The sequence below is a fragment of the Chroicocephalus ridibundus genome, chromosome 7 (assembly GCF_963924245.1).
Source record: "Chroicocephalus ridibundus chromosome 7, bChrRid1.1, whole genome shotgun sequence".
Lineage (NCBI taxonomy): Eukaryota > Metazoa > Chordata > Aves > Charadriiformes > Laridae > Chroicocephalus > Chroicocephalus ridibundus.
Window position 1 is genome coordinate 18,001,049 of NC_086290.1, and position 25,356 is coordinate 18,026,404.

At 61.9% G+C, this 25,356-nt stretch overlaps 2 protein-coding genes across 2 annotated transcripts; one reads left to right on the forward strand and one right to left on the reverse strand.

The window, feature by feature from the left end:
• The first annotated feature begins 10,787 nt into the window (after nucleotides 1-10,787).
• CDK5R2 (cyclin dependent kinase 5 regulatory subunit 2) lies at nucleotides 10,788-12,824 on the forward strand. Its single transcript, XM_063341435.1, has one exon. The coding sequence runs from the start codon at nucleotides 10,971-10,973 to the stop codon at nucleotides 11,925-11,927; it is 957 nt and encodes a 318-aa protein (XP_063197505.1). The 5' UTR covers nucleotides 10,788-10,970; the 3' UTR covers nucleotides 11,928-12,824.
• Nucleotides 12,825-19,416: 6,592 nt separating this feature from the next.
• Nucleotides 19,417-25,306, reverse strand: FEV (FEV transcription factor, ETS family member). Its single transcript, XM_063341351.1, has 3 exons — nucleotides 24,623-25,306; nucleotides 23,525-23,599; nucleotides 19,417-21,041 (listed from the first exon to the last, which is right to left on the reverse strand). Exons 1-3 carry the CDS (start codon nucleotides 24,672-24,674, stop codon nucleotides 20,530-20,532), a joined length of 639 nt encoding a protein of 212 aa, XP_063197421.1. The 5' UTR covers nucleotides 24,675-25,306; the 3' UTR covers nucleotides 19,417-20,529.
• Nucleotides 25,307-25,356: the final 50 nt, after the last annotated feature.

Sequence of the window (25,356 nt, forward strand, 5' to 3'; positions counted from 1 at the left end):
CACTCATTAGCCCTTGCCAGAGGGGAAAGGGGCTGGCTGGCAGGGTCCTGTGGCTCTGATGCATCTCCATTACTGCTGGACACCATGTCCCCCAGCCCTGGGGCCTTCTCCAGCCCCCTCCAGGCAGCAGTGCTGGGTTGGGAGGGGACAGGTCCCCTTCCTTATCTGCTTTGGGAGGTCCAAGAGTCATTTTAGGCGCCAAGAAGCCCCTTTAGTTGCAAGATACTGACACCTCTGGGTTTGGAGCTGGCTTTGGTCAGTGACCGTTCAGGGTCTGGAGGGGTTGAGGAGGGGGATAGAGGTGGCTCCATGACCAAGTCCGCCTGGGAAAGCTGAAGCTGTGTGGGCTGAGGGCAGGCCTTCCCTTTTGGAGCTGCTCATCACCAGGAAGCGCTCATACCCGCATCCATTAATACCCAGTAACCATGACAACTGCCGTGGAGCTGTCATCCTGTCCCCAGGCCAGCTACCACAGGGGTCCTCACAGAGGGGAGCAGAGGGGTCTTGGGGCAGAAGCTTTCCTTGAATCGCTGCTACGTGTGGGGCGGCATGTGGGCTGCGCGTTGCCCCGCTGCCGAGGCCTGGGGCAGTTTGGAGGGAATACAGCACCGGTCCCTCCAGGATACCAGCGCATCCCCGGACTGGGACAGGGAGGCTGCTGCCGGGAATGGGGCAGGATGCTGGGGCCACCTCAGCTGTGGGGAGGGCTTCGGGGGACGATGGGGGCAGAGACAGTCTCTGCTCCCCTCCTGCTAGCCCAGATGCTGGGGGTTCAGCGAGACAGCGAGGCGGGGGTGTCGGGGGCAGACTGCCTTAGGTAACATTCCTTCGCACTTAAAAGGAGCTATAAATCACTCACTCTTTATTAAAAGCTCTGCCCGACCGGGAGAGAGATGTCAGGAGCATAAATCAACTCCACCGCTCTCTTGCAAGGGTCCTGGCTTGCCAAGGACTGCTCCCTCCACCGTCCCCAGGTAGGGCATGCCACGGCCACGCTCTTTGCATCCATCCCCACAGACGAGGGACAGGAAGCAGGTCAGGGTCCGGTGATGGGAGCTCTCGAAAATCCAGCCTCCCCGTGCAAATCCTTACCCCGGGGGGTGGTAAGGGATAAAAGCGGGGCCGGTCCAGGGGGCACGGGCTATTTTGGCCCAAGTCCTCTGCTTCCCGGGTGCGGGGATGCTGCGGAGGTGCCGGTGCGGGCCCAGCGCAGCCGCGGGTTGAGAGCACCCTCTCCTGGGACTGCGGGGAAGGAGACCCCCTTCTCCCTCCACCTGCCCTCACCACCACCCTCACCCCAGCTGAAGCCAAACACCTGCAAATGCCACCGATATCCCGCTGCCAGCATGGATTTTGCCCTAAAGGGTGAGGACTGGCCCCATTTTGCAGTTCCTGCCCACCTCAGGAGCGGGGATGGGGGACGGGGGCTGCAGCAGGTGGGAAAACGCCCCATCCCAAAGCCCAAGGGCCAGCTGTGCATGGCAGGGTGCCCGTGCCTGCCTCCTGCCTGCACAGAGCGGGGCCGGGCAGGGGGAGAGAGGCAGGAGAGAGCCTGAGCAAGAGAAGGACTCACTTATGCAGCATTAAAGCAGCCGGCACCGAGGTAGCTGCGCTTGCCTCACCGTCTCCTGTTTTTCCAGTTAGATGCGTGGCTTAATATAGCAGCACTTATGTTGTAAAACATCACTCATAAAACACAGAGGATGTGCTGTGTGGGAGCGTTCGCAAGCCAATCCCCAGCTGCTTTTTGATGTCGGCTTGGAAATCTCAGCGTCCTGGCAACGGCTGCTTGCTGGGGTTTGTGTGCAGCCGGGCCAGACCTTTCCCAGGTGTAAGCCTGCAGAGATCTCCAGGATCCAGTCGAGCTTTGAGGATTTCCATCTGCTCCAGGTCCTCTGTCTGGAGTGGAGTGGATGGGAGCTACTGGGCAGTGCTGGGGGACGTGAGTGCAAACCACCCGTAGACCTCAGCCTAGTCCCATGGAGCTGGTCCCATGGGAGCCTTTCCTTAGTGAGGAATGGCAGGAATGGCAAACCTCAGGGCCCAGGGGATGGGCAGCGAACTGCAGCGCCCATTGGCACCGCTGGCACCGGCTGTGCGTACCGAGGGTGCAACAAGTGTTTCTGCCCAGACGCTCAGCTCCATCAGCTGTGTCGGTGGGAGAAATCGCTGCCTTGGCCATTCCCAACAGCGCTGGCTTTTCTGAAATGACTTCCCCAGAGAGGGAGCAGGCTGATAAAGAAAGTTGCTTGGGCAAAATCAGGCCAGGCTGAGGCAGTTTATATGCAGCCAGGCATCCCCCATGTGGGAAGGCTGAGCTCCAGGGGCCTCATCCTGCATGGAGGGGAGGGCTTGGCTCTGTGGGGTACCACTGGGCTGGAAGAGGCAGCCAAGGATGGCTCACATTCCTGTCTATCTCAGCCCAGGCCTCAGCTGGAGAGGGAATGGACTGGGGAAGGGAAAGAAAGAGGACAAGGGGGAAGGAGCCGAGATCTTGCTTGGGAAACCGCTGGGACTCTTCCATCAAAGGGAAGGAAGCCCTAGGTGCAGGGCCACAGGCTTTCATGAACCGCTCTCTGCAAATCCCGGCCCCCATGGATCTGTTTATCCTGGCACGGGAGAGCCCATAAACCGCAACCCTTAGCCGGCCTGCGGAGCATGGCTTTCCTCCACACTGCTGTCCCAGCGGTGGGGCTGGGACAGCCTGCCAGGGGCAGGGAGGGGGACACCATCTGGGCACGGCTGCCAAGCCTGGCTGGTGCGTGGCCATCACCCAGCTGGGCTGCCGTGAAGGTGTCCCCATCCCTGGAGCCATCAGCAAGCCCTTCTGCTCCCATCAGCTCTCTCTCATCATGCTCAGTCCCCACGCAGCCTCCCTGGAGCGGCTGAGGGCCACCAAGGCAGGAGGGTCTTGGAGTCCCACCTCAGCTACTCCCAGATCTGAAAGCAGGTCCCAGCCCGAAGATGAGGGGCCAGGAGCAGTGCTGGGAGCCTGTCACCATGGCTGGCTAGCACACCCAAAGGGTCTGCCCCGTCAAGTGTCTCTCCCAGCTGGGCTGACCCAAGGTGCCCCACAGTTTCCCACGTTCCCTCCCGCCTGCCACCCGTCATATTTTGCATTTCTCCCTCTATCTTATCTCCCCGCCGGCTCACCCCTCTGCAGCTGGTCTCTTGTTTTCCCTCTGCCCTCTTCCTTGCTCCCCAGCCCCACCTGCTCCAGCTCCAGCCCAGCTCCTGTGCTGAAGGACCTCAAGGCAGGTCCCTGATAAGGGCCAGACCAAACAAGAACCTTTTGTGCCATGCTGAGCTCATCCAGAGGAGCTGGACAAAGACTTGGGCTGGGAAGAGCAAGAGCGATGCAGGAAGGACCAAGTGGTTCAGTGCCTCCATGCAGTGCCAGACACGCAGACGGATTCTGTAGCGTGCTGCCTCAGTTTCCCCACTTCTCCCACAATCCTTCCTCTGCCCCTGCTGGCAGCAGCATCCCTCCCTCGAGCAGGGCCCGTGTCGAGGGCTGAGCTGGGGAGGGAGGGTGTGTGTCCCGCTGATAGATGCTGTCAGCGCTGAGCCCTGTGTGCACGGCAGGCCTGGCAGCCAGCAAGTGCAGGGAATAAAATTCTCCCCCCCTCCCAGCCCGCTGCCGGGTTAATATTCCCTCTAACGACAGACGGCTCCTTTTATCCTCTCTCCTGCTCCCGCCAGTGATTTAATCTTGGAACAAGCCGTGATTATTTCCTGTACAGCTGCCTCCCTCGCTTCCACCGCAGACTAGGCTTGACAGCATCCCACCAGGCAAGGAGCAGACCCTCCTCCAGAGCCCCAGCCTGGTCACAACTGGGGGCAGAGAGACCTTCTCCAGCTCGCTGCCTGCCCGGTCCCCTTGCCCCTGCCTATCATGCACTGGTCGTGCCATGGGGAGGGGAGAGGAAGGACAGGCTGTGATGGGACCCCTGTGTGGGGCTGACAGCCATCAGGGGAGACAAGGGGCTGGGAAAGGCAGTGAATTGCTTGACCAGGGGGTCTTCCAGGTCCCACCTTCATGGGTCAGGTCTAAGGCTGTGAGAGGAAGCTGGTGGGTCTCAGACTGGGTCCCTGGAATCAGCACAGCAATGCCTAACCCTGGATCCCTCCAAGCTACGGTACAGGGCAGCTGGATCTCAGGCAGCCAGTCCTGAGCCAAGGCCCCTGGAGGCAGCAGGAAGGCAGGAGAAGGATTTATCCTCATAGCCCTTTGCATCTCACAGGGCTGCAGTGCCTGAGCAGAGGCACCCCAAGCTCAGGATCACTGAGCGCACAGCCTGGGATCCCAGGAATGGCCACAGAAGAGCCAGTGGCATGGTCTGCAGCAGCCCCAGAGGGTGAGGGGTCCTCGGGGACCCCCACAGAGCTGGAAAAGGCAAGGTCTGCTTTACATGGAGGGCTTGGCAGGGGCTGGGACTAACTCCATCCTTGTGTGTGCAGCAAATGCTGTCAGCCCCAAGCACGGGAAAAGTGCGAGGCCAGAACACCACTGAGGACAATCTCCTGAGTCTCCCATTGTGTGGCTGTTGGGAAGAAGACTTCCAAAATACTGGGAATACCCAAGATCTACCTGCAAGCAGGCGACTTCCCTGTGATGCCAAGCAGGTGGAGCTAGTGGGGGTCAACACGGGGGACGTGTCACCAGAGCAGCTGTACAGGACGTGCATGCTTGTCCTTCATCTTTGCACTACCTGGAGGGCTGGGAAAGGACAGGATCCCTCCTTGCCAGGGCAGGGAAAAGCAACAGCAGATGAGGGCTGGCTCAGGGCCACCCCAGCGGCAGCAAAACGTGGGATGCAGCTCCACCTGGTGGGCAGCGAGGCTCCCCCCTCCCCTGCAAGTGTCGCCAGGTCCCTCCGGCCATTGCAAGGGGACAAGGTGCTTTGAGAACTGGAGCCTATGGCCCTGCCTTCCCTGTCACCACTAGGAAACAGAGCCAGGGGACAGCAGCCTCGCCCCGGGGCTTGGGCTGCTCCGGCATTTAGGGATGCTGGGGCGGCGTCAGCCTGTGGATGCACATGCAAAAGCCGCTGCATGGACACAAATGCATCCCCCCACAAACACAGCCCGTGCAGTGAGCACCGGGACAGCTGGTGCAGGGCCAGCCATGCCCCTGAGACCTGGCCTTTGCCTGCTGAGGCTCCCCTGTGCCTGCAGGAGGAGGTTAAATGAAGGGAGCTGCCTCCCTGCCAGATGGAAGTAATCCTGAGGGGCTGGACTGCTCAGCTCCTGACAGCCGGAGAGGTGTGGGAACAAGTCTGACGTGGAAACCAGGAGTCCTGGGCCAGCACGCAGCATCCTACGTGACCCCGGACAAATCCCTGCTGCCTGACACGGTGGAGCACTTGCAAAGTTGTTTTCCTTGCCTTGTGGTTCCCTCTGCCCTCATCACCCAGCTACGCAGCACCCCGTGGCTCCCCTTCCATCCCATCAAAGCCCAGCATGGAGACCTCAGCCCCTTCACCCACAGCCCGTTCACTGCCTCAGAGATGGCCCCCCGCTTCTGCACGGGCTGGGAGCTACTGGCTCTTCACAGCCGGGCAATGGTGGTGTAGAAGAACCGCCACTACCGGGACAGCAACCAGACACTTTCCCTCAGAGAAGTGGCAGCTTCTTCCAGTTGTGCCACTGCCCCGGACAGCCAGAAAGTCTCCCCAAAGCCGGGGTGGTGGGGGTGGGGGGAGGGCAAAGAGCTGCGGCTATGGGCTGGGCACGGAGCCGCTGCAGCTGCAGACAACCTGGAGCTGCGGCGGAGGGGACCCAGAGCAGCGCGGGTCCGTCCTGGGGAGCTGCGGGGGCGGCCGCCGCGAGAGGGCAGCACAGCCCCGGACCGGGACACCCCGGAGCCCCCCCACCACCACCACCACCACCCGACCCCCGGATCCACCACCCCGCCCGCCCGGGCAGCGCAGGGGCTGGCACAGCCCCGCCTCCCCGCTTTAGAGGGTCGGGCTCAGGGACCACCCGCCGCCTCCCCGTGCTCCTAAAAGAGCCCTAATTGTCTGCAGGGGGGATAATCAGCCCCGTTAGCCTCTGCCAGCCTGTGGCTGTGTGGGTTTCCTCCTGCCACAAGAGCGCAGGGATGTGCTAGCAGGCGTTTAAGCAGCCCGTGGCTATGCTTGGGACTTCCCAGTTATACCCTCCTGTCCCACTCAGACATAACACCTTCTTCCCTTAAGGGCTTTAATGGCAACAGTCCTGGGAGGGATGTGGGCTGTGAGTACGGCGTCAGCAGCAAGCCCTATCCTTGCCCTCATGCCAGCGAGGGATACTTCCCTCCCCACCAGAAGCCGGGGGCTGCCCAGTGCCAGGACCCCTCTCTCAGCCCAGGGATCAGGAAGCAGACATGTGTTTCCACGTCGATTCAAGGCCTGGCTCTGCCTCGCACAGTTTCCACCCAGAGGAGCTCTGTTTCTCCAGCTCTCCAAGGCATTCCCAGCACCGCCATTTGGCAAATGGCAGGACAAAAATAGCTTCTCTCCAGGGGCTGCAACAGGGCTGCTTGCCTTGGCTGTGCTCTGCTGCGCTCCGCTGTGTGAAACCAGGGCTGACCTCGGAGCAGGGATGGCACAAGCTCCTCCAGCCATCTTAGGTAGGCACTGCCGCCACCCTGGGCCACACTAAGGGAGTATCACAGGGTAAGCACGGATCAGCTTCTGTGTCTGTGGAGCCACAGCTGTAGCCCCTCTCCCTTGAGAACTGGGAAGGGGAAAGATGGAGGGGGACCAGGGATGAAGAAGGGAGAGGTGGCTGGGCTGGGGCACTCGGGAGCATGAGCAGGTTTCTCCTCCCTGGGCGCTGCAGACAACTTGCCAGCCAGGTCCTCTGGGGCATCCCAGCCCCAGGGCTCCCAGCTCAGGCTGGAGCTCTGCCAGAGGTTGTCTACCTGCTGTACAGGCTTGGGAGAGAGAGCACCAGGGCTGTCAGACCTGCTCACTGGGAGATGTACCAAGGCTGTGAGCTCCGTCTCCATGGGTAAAGCAGCTCAGTGCAGGAGCTGGCTGGCCAGCCGCTGCCAGGGAGACAGTCCTTTTCCCTGCCTGTCTTTGCCAGTGCAGACAGACCACGGCACAGCAAGTGAGCTATTAAAGAACAGCTCCAGCCAGCCAGCAAACACGAGCTCATTCATCATCCTGGAGCAGGCAGGGGGATGTGCCAGCTGCTTTCAGCCAGCACCCCTCACAAAGCCCATGCCCAATAGCTCGGCAGCCTGGAGGGGAGCTGGGATCAGACTAGGGGGTCCAGGACCCTCCAAAATACCTTTTCACATCCTGGGGGTGCTGGGAGAGCTGTCCTGCCCCAGGCTGGGAGCTTGTGCGTTTCTGAGCCACAGCCCCAGCACGGCAGCATCATGCAGAGACAGCTTGGAGGGGATGCGAGGGTTGGCGTGGGCTTCACTAAGGCCTGACCTGACCCCACGTTCCCACCTGCAGCAGGCAGGCAGAGCCACACAGCTCTGTGCAGCGGGAGGTTGGACTCAGGTGGAGCAGAGCGGGACACTGGCTGCCAGGCACCTGCAGTGAACGGCGTGGTTCCTGCAGGTCACCAGCTCTTTTAGAGCCTTTGCACAGCACTGCCCGGTTTTACCCCTGCTTCTCTGCCCTGGTGCTGCTGTCTCCCTGCCTGTCTCCATCTCTGGAGCCCAGCCAGCTGCGCTGGGTACCAGGGTGCCCCAACTCGCCATCTGGAACACCCCTGATTCAGGACAGACATACCCCTTTACATCGCCCAAATTAGGAGCCTGGACAAGCAAACCATCCTTTTGTTGGTGCTAGCACAGAGCTGATGTATGTGTTGTCCTGGCCAGAGTAACCCTTAGTAGCAGGGTATCTGTGTATGCCAACAGTGTCCCAGTAAAGCCACACCACGAGCAACTGAAGATTTGGCCAAGGGCAGAAGCCTGAGAGCAGCTTTGAGACTGACAGTGCCTGGAGTCCTACTCCATTCCTCCCCTACATCCAAGGGCATGCCATTCCAACTGTCTGGGGTAGGAACCCCAATTCCCTGGGGAAGGGAAATACTGCCCTCCCCTCATGGTTTGTGCCTTTCCCTGCCAACTCACCATTTACAAAGGAAATGCCAAGCAGAGATGGCTCCAAGGATGTAGCTTGTGCTATATCATTGCCTGCCAGCCTCAGGGCTGGAGCCTGAAGAGTAAAACCGAAGAGGGGGGAAAAGATCCTCCTCTTTCACGTGGAAGAGCAGCTGCCTCTCAAGTAAGCTGCAAAGCAGCTTCTTTACCTGCATAAGAAACATCCTGCTGTTCTTGTAGGGCTTGGGTAATTCCCTAGTGCTTGCAGGAAGCCCTTGCCGCTGCCAGCGGTGCTGGCTTGGGGAAGGAATGTGGGCTCACTGACTTCCTCTGCGCTGGAGAGGTAGCAAAGGGACACAGGCAGCTGCAGGCAAGAAGGGAATATCTGTCCCTGGAGCTCTTCTACTGCTCATAGATGAGGCCTCAAGCTGCATCACTGAACAGTCCTGGGCTGGATTTTTAAACAGGCTTCAGACAAATCTCCCCTCCTGGGGGTGGCCGGAGGTGCGCACGCACTGAGCTGCTTGGTGCTGGTAACTGCAAGCCCGGCTGGGAAAGGCCAGGGAGCTCTCTCTGCCCTGGTCCTCTGTATAAAAGGCTGCAAAACCCAGCTCATGTCTGCCGAACACAAATAGCCCTTCTTAATGAGTTCGGGGAAGCCAATTTGGGAGAGCTCACACAGGGCGGGGGTGGCTTCATGTGTTCCAGATGGAGCGATCTGAGAGCAATTTTGCTCTGTCAGGAGCAAGCAATATGTGGGAAGATCTCTGCTGCCTCACCTGCAAAATTCAGCTGTGGGTTTCTGACGAGACCATGTTTGAGCACCAAAAAAATCAGTCCATCGTCAAACATGAAAACAAAGCAAAGACCACAGGCTCCTCATCCCCTCCCTAGGGCTCCTCCATCTTTTTGGCTGGGTTGAAGCCAGCTCTGTATATCTAAAGGTGCTGACTTAATTGTCGGCAGAAACCTTGTCCTGATTTTCTTCCTCTGTATTTGTACCCCTTTACCAAACCCTCCTGGTTACCTCAGCCCAGCCTAAGCTGGCCTTGGGTAGATGATGCTGGTCCAGATCCACTTTGATTCTGGCCACTCCCAAAGCAAACCCCTGTGTCTGGGGCTCTGTGTGCACATGGGCATGTTCTTTGCAGGTCTCACTGCAGCCTCCTGCAAGGAAACAGCAGACTTGGCTGGCCAGAGCATGGCATACGGGGGAATGGGAGTTTGCCCCTCTTCCCTGCCATAGAGTTGAGGGCACAGCCTCTGCCCTGCCCCCAGCTGTGGCATGTCAGCCCGAGGCATCGGGAGGCCCAGCTGGAAGCCTGAAACCCATCTCTGAGCCTGCGCTTTCATTGCAAACACCTCCAGCAGCAGCAGTGCAGGAGGAAGCGGGGTGGAGGGGCGGGGGGCTGGTTTAGCTCCTCCCGGTTGATAATTCATTACCGCCTGTTAGCCCGGATCCATCCGGCAGCAGCTACATCCTGGCACCGACATGTGTTCATTTCACACATAAAATGCTATATAAAAATGCATCATTGAGACATTCTCCCTGAAACCTTTCCCAGCTGCCTCTCCTGGCGCTTTATATGCAGGAGCAGTCCCAGCAATTGGGGCGTTTTCTTCCTAATGGATGCCTGGCACCTGCTGTAGCAATCAGAGCGGCAGGATCCGTCCTCCAGCTCATGAGAAATACAAGGGGGGGGTCTTCCTGCAAGGGGCAGGGAGGCAGCAAGCAGAGAGAGCAGGTTTCATCCATGGCGTGCTCAGATCCGGAGAGGGAGAAGCAGCCTGCATGCACATGGCTGGTTTATCGCATAACGTTTTGCAATGATGCAGAAGTGCAGCATCTCTTCCCTCCTCCCCCGAGTCCTCTGGGCAGCAGGGCTGGCTGGTCTTGCCTTGGGGACCCAGAGGAGGCCCTGTCCCCTTTCTGCAAGGTCCCTGACTTTGGCCTGATGCTGGTGACTGTCAGCGTGGTGGTAAATCTCCCCTCCAGAGCTGAGCGGGAAGTGGCAGGAGGGGTGGGGGACCCAGTGCTCACACAGCAGGTGCTGGTGGGGCTCCCCCCCCCAGGCTGAGTGCTTCCTGACTTGCTGCAGAGCTGTGCCCAGGGTCAGGCTGGTTCTCTGGAGAGCTGGGGGTCTCCTACCAAGCCTAGCCCTTTCATGGTAGCTGTTGAGTAACAGCCAGCCTTTCCCCAGCCCCAAGCCTTCTCCTGCTGCTCCCCCAGCACACCCTCACACGTTCTTATTCTTCATCTCTCCTCATCCTCTCCTCTGGCATTGCCCAGGGCTTTTCTTCCCTACTGTGTCTCCCTAGCACCATTTGGGGGGTGGGGGGGGGTGGTGGTGCTGGCCTGGGAAGGTTCATCCTTCACCTCGTAGGTAGAATACAGAGCAGGACCCAGTGGAGAGCGGCCAAGTTCAGAAGACCCCCCCAGACCCTTCCTGTGCCCCTTGTCCTCTATGCTCCCCCCACCCCGCGCTGGGCCCTGCCGCCTCCCCACGTCCCTAAAACAGATGACTGAGGGGCTGGGACAGCATCGCAGAGTCGCAGCCCCACCGCCCCGGCGGGGAGCACCGGGCGAGCCCCACCATGGCTGAAGGTCACGCCGGGGCGGCCGCCGCCCGGCAGAGCCGCGCCGGGCTCCCCCCCGCACCGCCGCCGCCGCCGCCCACCGGCGATGGGGCGGGCCGCACCGGGGACTCGTGCGGCGGCGATTGGCTGTCGGCGGGGAGGCGGGGAGCGGCGGGGCCGCGGCTGGCTGCAGCGGCGGGCGCGGAGCCCAGAGCGGGCGCGGCGGAGCATCCTCGGGCACCGCGGCCCCGGTGCGGGCCGCCCTCCCCCGCAGCCCCCGGCCTCCTATGGGCGGTGCCGGCGTCCCGGCCCCCGCACGCCCGTCCCGCTCGGCGTTAGCATGGGCACGGTGCTCTCCCTCTCCCCCGCCGCCTCCTCGGGCAAGGGCGGCGGCGGCGGGGGGCTGCTGGGCGACAAGGCGCCGGGAAGGGTGCCGGGCAAGGGCGAGAGCCGGCTGAAGCGCCCCAGCGTGCTCATCTCGGCGCTCACCTGGAAGCGGCTGGTGGCCGCCTCGGCCAAGAAGAAAAAGAGCACCAAGAAGGTGACGCCGAAGCCCGGTGGCGGGGCCCCGGGGGGGGCCCCGGGCCAGCCTGACCCGCTGGTGGTGCAGCGCAACCGCGAGAACTTGCGCAAGTCGGTGGTGGGGCCGGCCGACGGTGCCAAGCAGGGCCCGCTGGCCGTGCCGGTGCCCACCGTGCCCTCGGCGCCGCAGGAGCTGCACCCGGGCTCCGGCGGGGGCAAACCGCCACCGCCGCCGGCCGGCAGCCGGCCCCCGGGCTCCCCGCGCCGGGTGGTGGTGCAGGCGTCCACCGGCGAGCTGCTGCGCTGCTTGGGGGACTTCGTGTGCCGTCGCTGCTACCGGCTGAAGGAGCTGAGCCCCGGCGAGCTCATCTCCTGGTTCCGCAGCGTGGACCGCTCGCTGCTCCTGCAGGGCTGGCAGGACCAGGGCTTCATCACCCCGGCCAACCTGGTGTTCGTCTACCTGCTGTGCCGGGAAGCGCTGCGGGGAGAAGACATCGGGAGCCAGGCCGAGCTGCAGGCCGCCTTCCTCACCTGCCTCTATCTCGCCTACTCCTACATGGGCAACGAGATCTCCTACCCGCTCAAGCCCTTCCTGGTGGAGGGCGACAAGGGGCGCTTCTGGGAGCGCTGCCTGGGCATCATCCAGCGCCTCAGCGCCAAGATGCTGCGAATCAACGCGGACCCGCACTACTTCACGCAACTCTTCCAGGACCTCAAGAGCGAGGGCGAGGGCGGAGACGGGTCCAAGCACTGGACGATCAGCCTGGATCGCTAAGGGAGGTACCGGGCCCCCCGGCGCCGGGGGCGGAAGGGGCCGCGCACCGAAGGGCGGGGAAGGCGAAGGACTGCCGGATCCCCCCACCCCGCCCCGCTCCCCCCGCATCCTCCTCGCCTTCCCCCGTCCACGGAGACGCTGCCTTGGACCCTCAATGCTCCGGATCCGGCGGCTCCCCCCCACCCCCCCCCCCTTCCGACCCCAGCGGGGGGCTGCGGTCCGGGACACCGAGACGGCGGAGAAGACCGGAGGGGGGAGGGAGGGGGGGTGTGTGTCCCCTCCCGCCTGCGCGATGGGGAGGCGGGGGGAAAGGCTGCCGAGGAACGGATGCTCCTGGATGCGTTTTCTCTAGAAAAAAAAAAAAAGGGGGGGGGGGGAATGGAGCTGGGGGTCGGGGGCAGGACGGTGCGGGGGGGTCTGCTGGGTGCTGCGGTGCATGTGAAGGAACCCGCCCCCCCCCCCAAGCCGCGGGCAGAGCCGGGCGCCGGAGCTGTCCGTGGTGCTGGAGCCGCCGCGGCTGAGGAGACAAAGGCGGGGGGGGGGGCGGGCAAGGCCGGGGGGGCCGCGGGCTTTCGTGTTGAGGGCGCTGCCTCCTCCCCCCCGCCCCTCCCCGCGTGGGAGACATGCCCCCGCTCCCCCCCTCCCCAGGCATGGGCGACGCTACCCCTCACCCCCCGGGAGCCGCCCGCATGCCCCTTTGTTCGAGCCGCTGGGGGGGGGGGCACCCCTTCTCCCCGTGGGTAACGTTCCCCCTCCCCCGCGGTGCGCCCCCCGAAACGGGGTGCTGGTGGGGTGAGCGTCGTTCCCCCCACACCTTGGCTTTCTGCGGGGAAAGGGGTCTGTGCCAGAGGAGGCCCAGGGAGCCCGGGGGGAAGGGGCCTGCTATGGCGGGGCGGGGGGGGGTCCCCTCTCCTCTTGCTTTGCTTCACTGGAGAATAAAGAGGCGGCCTGGACGGGCCTGGTGGTGGCTCCCTGGACTTGCTGGGCTGTGGGGTGCAAGGGGATTGGGGGGGCACGCCAAGATACCAGTCGTGCCCCCTTCTCCTCCCCAAGAGGGACTGGGGGGGGGGATGGTTCTCAGAGGGGGTTTTATTCCCCGGTATGAGTTGGGGGTCAGAATTTCACCCCAGTTTGTCACGCCCGAGGCGAGTCCTGGTCCACCTGAGTGTCCCTTGGCTCCCTGTGAGCTCTCCTGGTCTCCTCCATTCCAGATGGAAATGCCTGATGCCTGTCTGCCGCATTGAATTTAACTAGGATTCCACAGCCCATGTCACCTCCTCTTTTTTTTTTTTTCTTTTTTTTTTTCTCCCCTTCCCCTAAAGCTACCCCCTCTCACCTCCTTCCCCCCTGTCTCTGCTCTGCAGGGCTGGGCTCCCTTCCCCGGCAGCAGCAGGCTGTGGGAGCTGTGTTGCTAGCCCAGTTACCAGCCTTGTGCTTCTGCAGACCCCCAAGGGAGAGGGGTGGAGAAGGGGAAGGCTTTGCCTTTCTCATGGCTGGTTGCTATGCTTCAGGCTACTGAATTTGACGGGGCTTCTGTAGCAGGATCCACAGCACACGTTCTCCCATCGGGGTCTGCATCCAGTGCTTCCCCAGCCGCCCTGAGCCAGGCACTTGGGCTCCCCTCAGCTGGGAAGAGCTGTGCTGGCTCTGCAGGTCATGGAGGGTAAGCTGGATTCTCTCTACCTTTGTGTGCATCAGCAGAGCTGCTAATTAGGCCCAATCTGGCTCATTCAGGCAAAGCTGTGCCGCCAGGAAGACAGCACAGATGTCCCTGTGACGGGGGGTGACCTGGCAGGGTGCTGTGCAAGGCTTTTCTGTGGCTGCGTAAACCCACTGAGACCTGTGTTGCTCCCTTCCTCCCTGTCCCGAATGGGTGCTCTTCTCCCTGCCTTTAGGTTGACATTCATGTGACCTTGTGGTGAGCTGCCTGGGCCAAAAGGTACTCATGACCCACCCCAAATTTGGCCATATCCATGTCTCGTGCTGGGGAAGGTAGCAGCTCTGACTTAAACAGGGGTGGAATTGGACCCTTAGAGACACTCTCAGGGTCCTTCCAGCCTCAAGCCCCAGCTTTTTAAAATGCTTCCAGCTGCAGCGAGGCCATGTCCTTCCCCTCCTCCCTTGTGTTTCATTGATTAAGAGTGCTAGGCCTCATTGGGGGATTTAGGAAGAGCTAATTGCAGACTGGTAATTGAAGACAGCTTGGAGTCTCTGGAAATGTCAAGGAATGAGAGACGAGCTTAGATGCTCCCGTGCATTTAAATATGCATCGTCGGCTCAGCCAGAGCCTTACTGAGGGGAGACATGTCTGGTTTTCCCTCCCCCAGAGGACCTTGTACAGCTGCTGGGGGGAGTGGAGCAGGGGGAGCATTAGCCTTACCTTGCCTGGGAGCCTCCTGCTTCCCCCAAGGCAAAGGCGGGGGGGATGACACAAGCACGGGGGGGGTTACTGAGGGTGGGAATCCTCAGACAGGTTTAGCAGCTTGGCATTTTCCCCTCTCAAAAGCTGTCTGCTTTAACTTGCCAGACCCCAGTGCTGCTGCATGATACCATGGGTGTCTGGGCTCAGGAGCCAGCTATGGGGCAGCAGGAAGGGAATGGATAGAGCTTGTCCCCAAGCTTGTGATCCCTGCAGCCCCCCGATGCCTCCCAAGGAGCAGTGAGGGGCTGAGACCCTCTTGGGAGAGGCTGAGAAGCCCCCCCTCACTGCCAGCCGCAGAGCCCAGCAGTGTCTGGGGTTGCAGGGATGGGAGATTTACATGGGATTTGGGGCTCAGAGGCAGAGCAGCAGGGCTAAGTCAGGGATCCATCACCACTGGGCCTTGGTGAAGGATCGCAGCTCTTCCCTAGTTTGAAATTCCTCCAGCAGCAACACGTCTCCTCTCTGTCCCTCACAGCGGATGCTCCGTCTGCTCCACCCCACCTTGCAGCAGGGGAGGTGGGCACAAGCTGTATGGTGCAGCCGAAAGTGTTTTCAGCCCCTCCTGCCCCAGGGAGGTCTCTTAGGCCATGGCATCCTTCTTTTGCTCCTCAAGGGTGCGTGGGGCTGCTGGAAGCTCCCTGGGTGGTAGTGGGTCCCCGGAGTGTATAGTCACCCATGAAAGGGGGGTTTCTGCCCAGAGCTTGTGGAGCAACTGCTCTCTGGGACTCCCCTTGCCCCGCTGCTCTGTCTGTAGAGCAAAATCCATGCACTGGATGTGCCGGCCATGGCACTGGGACATGGAGGAGTGATGGGCGGCTGGAGCAGCCAGCCTGGCAAGCCATGCCTCCTCCTGCCGGACAAACAGCGGGGAAGCTCTTAAGAGTTGGCAGCATCCCCCAGAGTGACTCGGAGCTGCTTCGTGGGGAGGAAACAGCTCCGGATGATGCAGACCCAGCGCCCACGTAGCTGGTGAAGGACCTGTCTCAGCCCAGCTTTCTGCGCAAGCCCTTCTCTGTTCGTCTGCGGGGATGATGGATAACATGTTCTTCAAGGCAGATGGAAGTGGGAGGTCTCTCTTCTGCCACTGTGGGAGCTACTCGGACGCTGGCTCCATTGCAGCTTCAGGCTGGTGCTGCTCTGCTGAATTGGGGATGGCTTGTGGGTGCGGGTTTCTGGTCCCCTCCCTGCTCCATGGCACTTTGGTCACAACTGGCATGTTTAGGGGGAATATGGGGACAAAGTGACCTAGGGAGGTGGCAGCAAATGGCAAAGAGAGCATGAGAGGTCTTAAACTAAATTGGCTGATGAGGTATGTGTACCCAGGGAGGGGCAGGACAGCCACCACTGGGTCTCAGCTGAGAGGGGACGCATCCAGGCTGGGGTGGGAACCTGCAACAGGCTTTGAGCTCTGCCTGTGCCCAGGGTGGCCCAGTGGCAGGCATGAGACCAAGGGAGGTGGGACAGCAGCCAGTTTTGTCCCTGCTGTAGCCAAAACATGGCCTGTGGTGTTGCCTGGCTGGTGGTATGGGACTGAGGAGCACAGACTGGGGACAGCTCTGTGCCAAGAAGCTGGGGCAGGTGGAGAAGGGGAACTAGATGCCCTGGAGCCCTGCTGTGACGGTTCGTCCTTCTGCCATGGAGACTGGCAGAGAGGAGGGCCAGATGGGGGCATTACCTCCAGTCCACAGAGAGCTGAGCATGGAGGTTACCTTGTGCTGTGTCCCCTGCCTGTCTCATGGTCCTGTGTCACCCCTGAGGACTGTGCTTCTTGGGGGACAGCCAGGCAGCACCAAGCTGTGCTGTGGGGCAGTCGTGGGGAGCCTGCCCCAGGGAGTGAGTGCCCTCTGGGCTGGACTAGGTGCTGCTCCCTCATCAAAAGTCCTGTATTAGAGTGTAATCTGGCATTAGCGCATTAATCCAGTACTCCCTGCTGCCCAGCCCCTGCCCTCAGCAGAGTCCAGCCCAAGGTCTCAGTGTCCAGCTGGGCAGGAGCAGCACGAGGACACCAGAGCATCCCTGTGTCTGGGGGGGCAGCGAGCAGGGAAGTAACCCAAAGTGCACAAAGCTCCCCCAAGGAGCATCCAGGACCTGGGGGAAGAGAAGTCCAGGCCAGGGGGGTTTACGGTGACAGTACAGCCCCAGCCCCGAGAACGTTAGCAAGGGAGAAAGCAGCATCTCTTGGAAGCATTGTTCCTTGGAAGGGTTTCATGTGGGGTTTCAGAGCCCGACTGCCTGCACCTGTGGGCTCTGGCTGAGCCATGCTAAGTCACGAAGCGCTTTGCAGGGAGCCAGGCCAAGGGAAGGTGGCGTCTGGAGAGAGGATGTGAGTCAGCAGCTTGGGGGTGGGGGGACCGAGCCGAGGAGCGAGCGCAGCCAGGATGCGAAGAGGAGGAAATAGGTGGGAATTGGGAGAGCTGGAGGGGGAGCAGGGGTGGGCAGGGAGGCAGGTCTCATCCCCCAGGGCAGATGTGACCTGGCTGTGCTGTGAAGGCTCTTCCCAGTGTGAGAAATGAAGCAAGTGGTGACGCGGCTCTGCTAAAATAGGAGAGGGGCTACTCCGTTCCCCCTCTGATCCCTTCCTGTGGGGCTGGGAGGCTTTGGGGGAGTTGGAGGGGTCCCCCCACAATCCTGGCAAGAGGCTGAGGTCAGGGCTCAATCCTGCCCTCTTGCTGGCTAAACAGAGCCAGACATAAGGGTTTTAATGTGTTTTTTTTTAAGTAGGAAAAAAACCTTCTGCCTTTAATCACAGGCAGCAGAAGAAGCTGCCAGGCCGTGTGCTTTGCTCCCGCGTTCTCAGCACAGGCTGAGGCCCTTTGGGACCGTGTTCCCCCATCTCACTCTGGGCAGGGCACCTGAGGACTCCCCGCCAGGTAGGTCTGGAGCCTGGGGGTGCGCTGGTGCCAGCCACCTTGGACAGGCTCTGCACCCACCTGGTGCATCCTGCTGACAAGGGGGTGGTCCCCCATCAGCCCCCCAGGCTGGGCACCCCCGATTATGGCGAGGGACGAGACGATGCTCTGCCGGGAGCTGTGCCGGTCTCGGCCTTGCTTGTCCATTGGCAGGATTTTGCTGCAGTCTGCTCTGAGCCGGTGGTTTCGGTGACTGAAGAAAGCAGCGCTGCCGGGAGGCTGGGTCAAGTGGGGCTCTGGGGAGGGGGGCGGCTGGGTTGGGTGGGAGGTGATGCTCTGTACCCCACCTCTGGTAAAGCGCAAAATGGGGTGGTGGTGGGGGCTGCTCCCAGTGGGGCCTGGGGATGGGAGCATCGCGAGTTGCCATGGTGACACCAGCTGCATCTTCAGGCAGGCAAGAGCATCTCTGGTGCAGCCCTGCATGGGTGTCCTCCACCTTCCCTCCTGGCCCCCTGGCAGGGCTGGTCCCTGGCTTTTGGGGTGCCACTCTGGGGACAGAGCAGGGCAACCGTGACAGGTGAGTTCAGGGCGAAGCAAGCCCTCAGCTGCAGCCTGTTACACTGCGGGTGTGCCGTGGTCCTCCCTCTCCCAAAAAGGTAACTCCCCACTTTCCCCGGCACGACAGGCCTCCGATCCAGCAGAGGCCACAGGCTGCACGGCCAGGAATGAGGAGGAAACTGGACTCACCTGGGCTTCCCTGGTGCAGGCACTGGCAGAGGGACAGGAAGGACAGGAGTGGCATGGCGGGGGGCGGGGGGGGGAGTTACTAGTGACCCACATCCCTTAATCCATGTCCTGCCCTGCGTCACGCAGTTACCTAAGCCCTGAAGCAGACTCCCCTGGCAGGGGAAAGGGCCCCTGCCCTGGCTCTGAGGGAGCCAGCTGTGGCCAGCCCCCACCCCCCCAATTTTGCCCTTGCAGGGCTAAGTTTGAAGTGGGGGAGGGGGGGGGTTGTCTCCAGCCTGTGTGCTGGCTGCTTGGGGGTGACTACTGCTTTCCCCCGCCAGTTCACCTACTGTGTCCTTGGGGACCAGGCTTTGCAAGGCTCAGGGACACTGGAGGAAGGGACACCCTCCCCTCCCAGGAGGGATCCCCCCAGTCTCCACAGCTCCTTTCCCATACATGGGCTCCCCGCTGGCAGCATCAGCCCTGCCCACCCCGCAGCCTGAGCCCTCCCCAGAGGAGACACTGACATCAGATCCCCCTCCCTTAAGCTGATTAGGGTAGCAAGGACACGTCTGAGCAGATGCCACCAAGGCCATGAGAGTGACCAGACCCTAGAGGAACGCAGAGGGGGCAGCACGGAGCCTCCAGATCTGGGGGCTGCTCTGATCTCAGGGGTGCAGGGAGAGGGGCTGGGGACTGGCCACCCCCTCCACGGACTGGATAATTGCACGGCACCCCCTACACAGCCGGTCTGATCCCTGCCATAAGCCTGTCTCCCAGTCCTGGCAACCTGGACCCCGATGGGGGTGGGATGGGGAACACAGCCCCAACGGGGTGGGGGCAGGCAGAGGGAAGCCTCTGAGTCCACACCAGCAACTGTAGGCACCAGTGGGTCCGTGGACATGTTCCTGAAGCCAGACAAGCAGTGCTTCACTCTTCACCCCTGCATCAATGTCACAAGTAAGCCTGGCCCCATGGCTCAGGATCTCCCCGCTGCTGGCACAGCTCAGCCCAGCAGAGACACCTGCTGCAGGATCAGACCATGCTGCACACAGCGCATTGCTCTGAGCTGGTTGTACAGGGCTCTGTGGGTCACGAGAGATGTGGCTCCTGTCATCCCACATTCCCCTTGATGATGGCAGGGTGGCAGACATCACGCCAGGCCAACTGCATCTTCTCTTTGCCTCTGGCTGCCACATCCCCTTGCCAGCCTGTGGACAGGGTATGTGGTTTCCCTGGAGGGGTGTTTCAAGAAGCCCAGAGGTTTCCAGCTCTGGCCTGTCTCCTGGTGGCTGCAAGAACCAGAGGTGATGCCTGGAGGAAAGGTGATGCAACAGGGTAGCTGCATCCTCCCCATCCCAGCCCTGCGGGTGCTCTGGCTTGGATAGGAGGGGGTTTGCTGGGTGGTTTCCCGTCTCACCAGCCCCCTGGAGACACGAGAGGACACAGTTCACAGCACCTCTCTGTTTTATTGAAGACCAATCCCGCCCCCGAGCCAGTGCAGAACCAAGCACACCCAGCTCTTCTGCATCCACTGGGCCAATGTCCTCCTTCGGAGGATGGGGGTACCTCCCTGGACCTGGGGGGAGAGACCCAGGGCTGCCCCTCAGTGCTTGGGGCTCCCAGCCCTGCTGTCGTCCTTCCTCCTGCTCCACTTCCCACCAAGCCTTGTCTTGGGGGCAGTCCCCACCCATGGAGGGTGTCCCACCAAACCCTGCGTGCGAGGTGCAAAAGCCACAGTAAAACTGGAGCATTAAACTTGAAAGTGACCAGCAGGACGTGGGCTCCTGTGCAGGGTGTTGGGGACTGTCCCACTCTGTGGTGTGGTCCTCGGGCAGTGGGGAGAGGGCGGAGTTGCAGGGGCCAGGCTCTGCTCCCTCCAAGCTCTGGCCTTGCCCTGAGGGCTGGCAGTGCCCTCTACACCTGCCCCTCGTATCTCCAACCCCAGAGCCCTCCCTGGGCAGGACTTAACCCATGCAGGGCCCCTGCTCTCCAGAGCAAGGCTTCTCCTGGGGTCTGGAGGAGGCCACCATCAACAGGAGGTGAAGGAGGGATGGAGGAAAGGAATGGTTTGGAGACCAAAGGAAGGCTTTGGGGGACCGAAGAGCAGCAAGGAGGGTCCCCTTTCCCTGCCCCTGCCCAGTGGGACCCTCACCCCGGGACACAGCTGCCCTGGGGTCCCAGCTCCTGACTCCTCTCTGCAGGGAGAGGGAAGGGCAAGCACAGGCTGGGGGCAGAGCTAAGGATGTTCATGGGGTGGGCAGCATGTTGCAAAGGAAAGGGGGGGACGGTCCCTGCCAGGAGGAGAGCCCATGGTTTTTACTTCCATTCACACCCTGCTGTAGTTTTCATGTCCATTCCCAGGATCATGGATCCCTCCTCACCCTAAATTTAGATGGCTTCTCTCCTCCAGCCACCCGCATCAGGGAACCAACCCAGCTACCCTGCAAGCACCCCTCGCCCCCCCACAACACCTTCCAAATCTAAAAGGGGGCAACTGAGAGCAGAGCACGATCCCACCCTCCCATCCCTCCCTGCTGAGTTCCCCAGCTCCACAGCCCCATGCTGCCAGGGACGGGGAGGTCTGCCTGGCGCGGCCGAGCTTCTAATGGTAATGGTTGTTCATGTTGTTGAGGTGGGAGGCGGCCATGGCACTGAACGGGGCAGAGGGCTGGAGCCCGTGCCCAGGGTAGAGGGATGGGCTGGAGCCAGGCCAGTAGGAGAAGCCGGCTGGTGTCACCCCTGAGGTCATGAGGTTGAGTTTGGAGATGCCCGAGAAGGGCAGCGGGGCCAGGTTGCCCTGAAATTTGTAGAGGGTGTGATCGGGGGCGGCCGGCTGGCACACCTGCGCCAGCCCGTGGAAGTCGAACTTGTAGGCGTAGCGCTTGCCATGGACCTTGGTCATGATGTTCTTGTCGTAGTAGTAGCGCAGCGCCCGGCTCAGCTTGTCGTAATTCATGTTGGGTTTGCTCTTCCGCTCGCCCCAGCGCCGCGCCACCTCGTCGGGGTCGATCAGCTTGAACTCCCCGTTCGTGCCTTCCCAGGCAATGCAGTTCAGGTTGGCCCGGTCCGAGAGCAGCTCCAGCAGGAACTGCCACAGCTGGATCTGCCCGCTGCCTGCAAGGCCGGGCCCCGGAGAGGTTAAAGCTCCCTCTCATGACACAAGAAGTGGGGCAGGATGTGCCCCAATCTCCTTGACCACCCCCCTTCCCCCGCTATGTTGCCCCCACCCCATCAGACCCAGGTTTCAGATGCATCTCATTGCATTTTCCCTGCTCTAGAGACACAGAAGATGGTAATGAGGTCATGTCTCCTTTGCAGCATCCCTACCCCATCCTGTCTCCCAAGGAAGAGGAGAAGAGGACACCTCTGCACCTCTGGACAGGGGTAGGAGTGGTCAGAGATCAATGCTGGCTGCAGTAGGTCTGGATCCAGGATCTCCACAGCCCTCCTGCCCTCCTTCATACCCCACTGAAGCTGAATACCTGCTCATTTGCTTTGGTGTGAGGATCTGGCCTGGTTCTTTCATCTGCAGCCCGAAGAAGGAGGTATCTTGGCAAGTGCCCAGATCCATCCCAGCACCAATATTCCCCACTGCCAGCTCTGCTTGAAGCTGGGCTGGTGTCACAGCACAGCCCTTGCCCATCTCTAGGGGCACTGTGCCCTGGAGGGGTGTCTCCACGGTGAGATGAAGTTGGGGTGCAACACTGCTCTGACCTGCACCCCTGGCAGGCGCAGGCAGGTATAGGGAAAGGAGAGACCAGGACAGGGCAGAACCTGCCTGAATCAGGCACCAGTGTTTCTTGTTTCTGGAGGAAAACAATCCTCTCTGAGCCACAGCCATTGCACCCGCAGCTTGCACCGAGGAGCACCCTTGGCAGGTGCCCAAGATGCCCCAGTGCCAGGCTGTGCACACAGAGGAGCCTGGCACACACCTGGACATGCTCATGGTGAGGCACAAGGACAGGCTCCACTGAGTCCAGCCAGAGGTCACGAGAGGAGACAACCACTGGACCTTAGGGTGATGAGCAATCAGTCCCACCTCTGGGACCCAGCCACTGTGCAGAGCAGCCCTGCACTTACCCAGCCCCCCACCCCACCCCCCCACTCCCTCCCAAGCAGCATCCCCTGCACCTCCCTTCTCCTGACCCCAGCCCTTCGGCACGGGCTCTTCCCACGGCAGAGGAAGTGTCTTTGCATTTCATCCTCCTCTCTGTGCTCTTCTGCCACTATTTTGTCTAATGGTGCTTGGATCCCATATAGAGGCTTAGCACCCACGAGCCCTGCAGCAGGAAGTCCCAGAGCTCCACTACGTTTCCCACAAAGAACCACCTTTTCCTGCTTTTTTTGCACCCCCCATTTCATCTGATGCCCCCCAATTCTTGCTCTGGAAGAAGCAGGGAACAGCTGCTCCCCATCCATCCCCATTCCACCAAACCCCAGTCAGAGATCCCAACCCAGGCAGAAGAGCACAGATCTTTCCGAAGTATTGTATTTCCAAAACCCCCATCCTGGGACCAAGGAGGGGATCTCTCCTACGTAGGGTACATCCACAGCCCTTGCCTCTTCTCCATCCCTCAGCCCCCATGCTGGGCTCCTGCCCCATGGGGTGCCCCACTCCATGTAAGGAGGGCAGGGAGGTGTTGGGGGTGCAGCGGGGTGGGGTGGCGAGGCTCAGTCCTGCCTGCCGCAGGGTGCTGTGCTGCAGCGAGCGGCAGCTCCCCGAGGAAACCTCCAGGGACGCAAAAAAGGTCCTTCTCACCGCAGCGCAGTGCGCAGACTATGGCTCAGGGAGAATCCGCAGTGCAGAGGCGAAAGGTCTCCCCCCAGTCCCAGCTTTGCCCCTGCTCCCACCCCTAAACCAGGGCTCCCCTTGTCCCGCTCAGAGCACGCCCTGGCCCCTGTCTCCTTGCCACACAGGCAAGCTACATGGCCCAAACACCACAGCACTGGCCCCGCAGCTGCCCAATGACCTGTGCTGCTGCACTCCCCATCAGGTTCCAGGCTCTTGACCCATCTTCGGGACCCTGGATGGTTTTCCCTGGATGCATGGCTCCGGCTCCCCGGGGATCCATGATATCCCAGCCGACCCACACTCTGCACGAGCGCCAGCCCTTCATCTGCAGCTCCCTCCCGGTGGTATCTCACCTCATTCCTCTGTTCCCAGGAACGGGTCCCCCGAGCCTGGCTTAGCCCCCCCAGCTCCCGGGCTGGCTGGCAGCTCCCTCCCCGTCGGATGTCCCCGGAGCGCCGGGGGAACGTCGCACCCGCCTGGCCCCATTGCGGGGCTCGGGGGGGACCGGGAGCGCTGGGCACCCCGCTCTCCTCCGACGGCGGCGCCCGGCCGTCGGGGCTCGGCCGCTTTCCCGGTGGGTTTTGGCGGCGGGGTGCTCACACCCCGAGCCGCCCGCAGCAGCGGGGAGCGGGGCCCGGCGGTCGCCGTGTCCCAGGTGGGCAGTGCCTGGCACACGGACGGGAAGGGGTCCCCGATGGCTGCGGGGGGGACGGGGGGGGATGCCTGTGCCCCGGGAGAGTCCCCGCTCCGGGCGGGCAGGGGGGGAGTGGGGCCGGTCCCGGGGAAGGAGCAGCGGTGCTCTTACCTTTCTGCACGCCCGGACTGAGGGACCCCCACGCCTGGCTCTTGCCGTCTTTGAACAAAGTTTCCCCGACTGGATCTGGGGGGGAAAAAGGGGCGCGGGTGGAAGTGGAGGCGGGGAGGGGGGGGGCTGGAGCCAGGCGGGACCGCGACCCCCCGGCGCCCACCCGCGGGCAGCCTCCCCGCAGCCCCCGGCCGCTCCCCCTCGCCTGCCCCGCCGCCGCGGCGGCGAAGCCAGGAAACGCGTCCAGGAAAAAGGAAATCCGATTTCCGACGGAGCCGGGGAAGCTTTTAAATAGGAATAGAAAATCCCGCGGGCTGGGGTAGGGAGGAGAGAGGGAGAGAGGGAGAGAGGTGCGGGGCAGGGGAGAGGGAGAGGAGGCAGGTGGGGTGGAAGGATGGGTGGCAGGAGCGGTGGGTGGAAAGAAGGACAAGTGGTGGTGTTTGGGGAGCGGACAGCTGGAGAAAGGAGAGACGGATGGATGGATGGATGGATGGATGGATGGATGGATGGATGGATGGATCAATGGATGGATCGATGGGTGGGTGGGTGGAAAGAAGGAAGGAGAGATGGGTGGGTGGATGGAAGGACAGAAGGATGGATGGATGGATGGATAAGAAGGAGGGAAGGATGAGCGAGAGGTGGATGGATGTAAGGAAGGGCAGATAATGGGTAAGGCAATAGAAGAATGGGCTGATGGAAGGGACAGAGGGTAGATGGAGGGGATGGCTGGTAGCCGGGACAGAAAGAGGGACGGAGGGACAGGTGGGTGGGGTGGAAGGATGGATGCAAGCACAAGGGATGCGTGGGTTGGTGGAAGGATGGGTTGGAAGGACAGAAAGGTGGATGGAGGGATGGAAGGACAGGGGGGCAGTGGGTGGATGAAGGATGGAAGGGAGGACGGGTGTGCGGGCGTGGAAGGAAGGAGGAAGGGATGGCTGGGGAGCTGGAAGGCAGGAAGGGAGGATGGACGGAGGAAGCGGGGAAGGCAGGGTGGGTGCTGGAGGGAGACGGGGCAGAGAAGGGCCCCGGGCAGCGGCGGGGCAGGGCGGGCGGGGGCCGGTGCTGTGCGGAGCAGCGGCCGGGGGGGTCCGCCCGTACCTGGCAGGTACATGTTGAGCAGCAGTGGCACCGCTCCGGCGCCGTGTCTCATGGCAGCTGTGGGGGCGGCCCGCGGGCTGCATGTTTTAATATTCCTGCCCCTATTATTATTATTATTATTCCACTTTATCAGGGAGCAGCTGATGGCGAATAAATGGCAGCGGGACGGGCAGGGGACGGGCAGGGGACGGGGGAGGCGGGGGCGGCGGGGGGGGAGTTTCCAGGCAACTCGCAGGGGCTCGGGGCCCCGGCTCCAGCAATTTCCTCCGCTGTAATTAAAGCGGGCAATGTCCCCCCCTCCCCGCCTCAGCTCTCCCCCCCGCTATCGGGCCGCATCAGACTTTAATCACGGCCGCGGGTTTCTATGGAGAGCAGCTCGGGCCGCTTCCTGCCTCTTCCGCCTCCTTAACTCTTCGCAAACACGGCGCTGCCATCCCACATCCCAGCTGGGAGCGGGGCTCGGACACTGCCTGGAGACCGCCCGGGCCCAGCCTTCCACCCCCACCACCAGCATCCCGCTCCCCGACCGCTCGCACGGCCGGCGGCACTGTGGTCCCCATGCATCGCCTGGGCCTTCTGCATCTCACCGCACAGCATCGGCACTGTCCCACCTGCCTCCATCCCCCTGAGCCACCCACACTGCTGGCCGTGGGGGTCCTGGCCAGCCCCTTCCCCAGCTGCAGGGTCCTCAGCGTAGTTCTCGGGTCTCCTTGGAGCTCTGGGTGGGTCAGTTG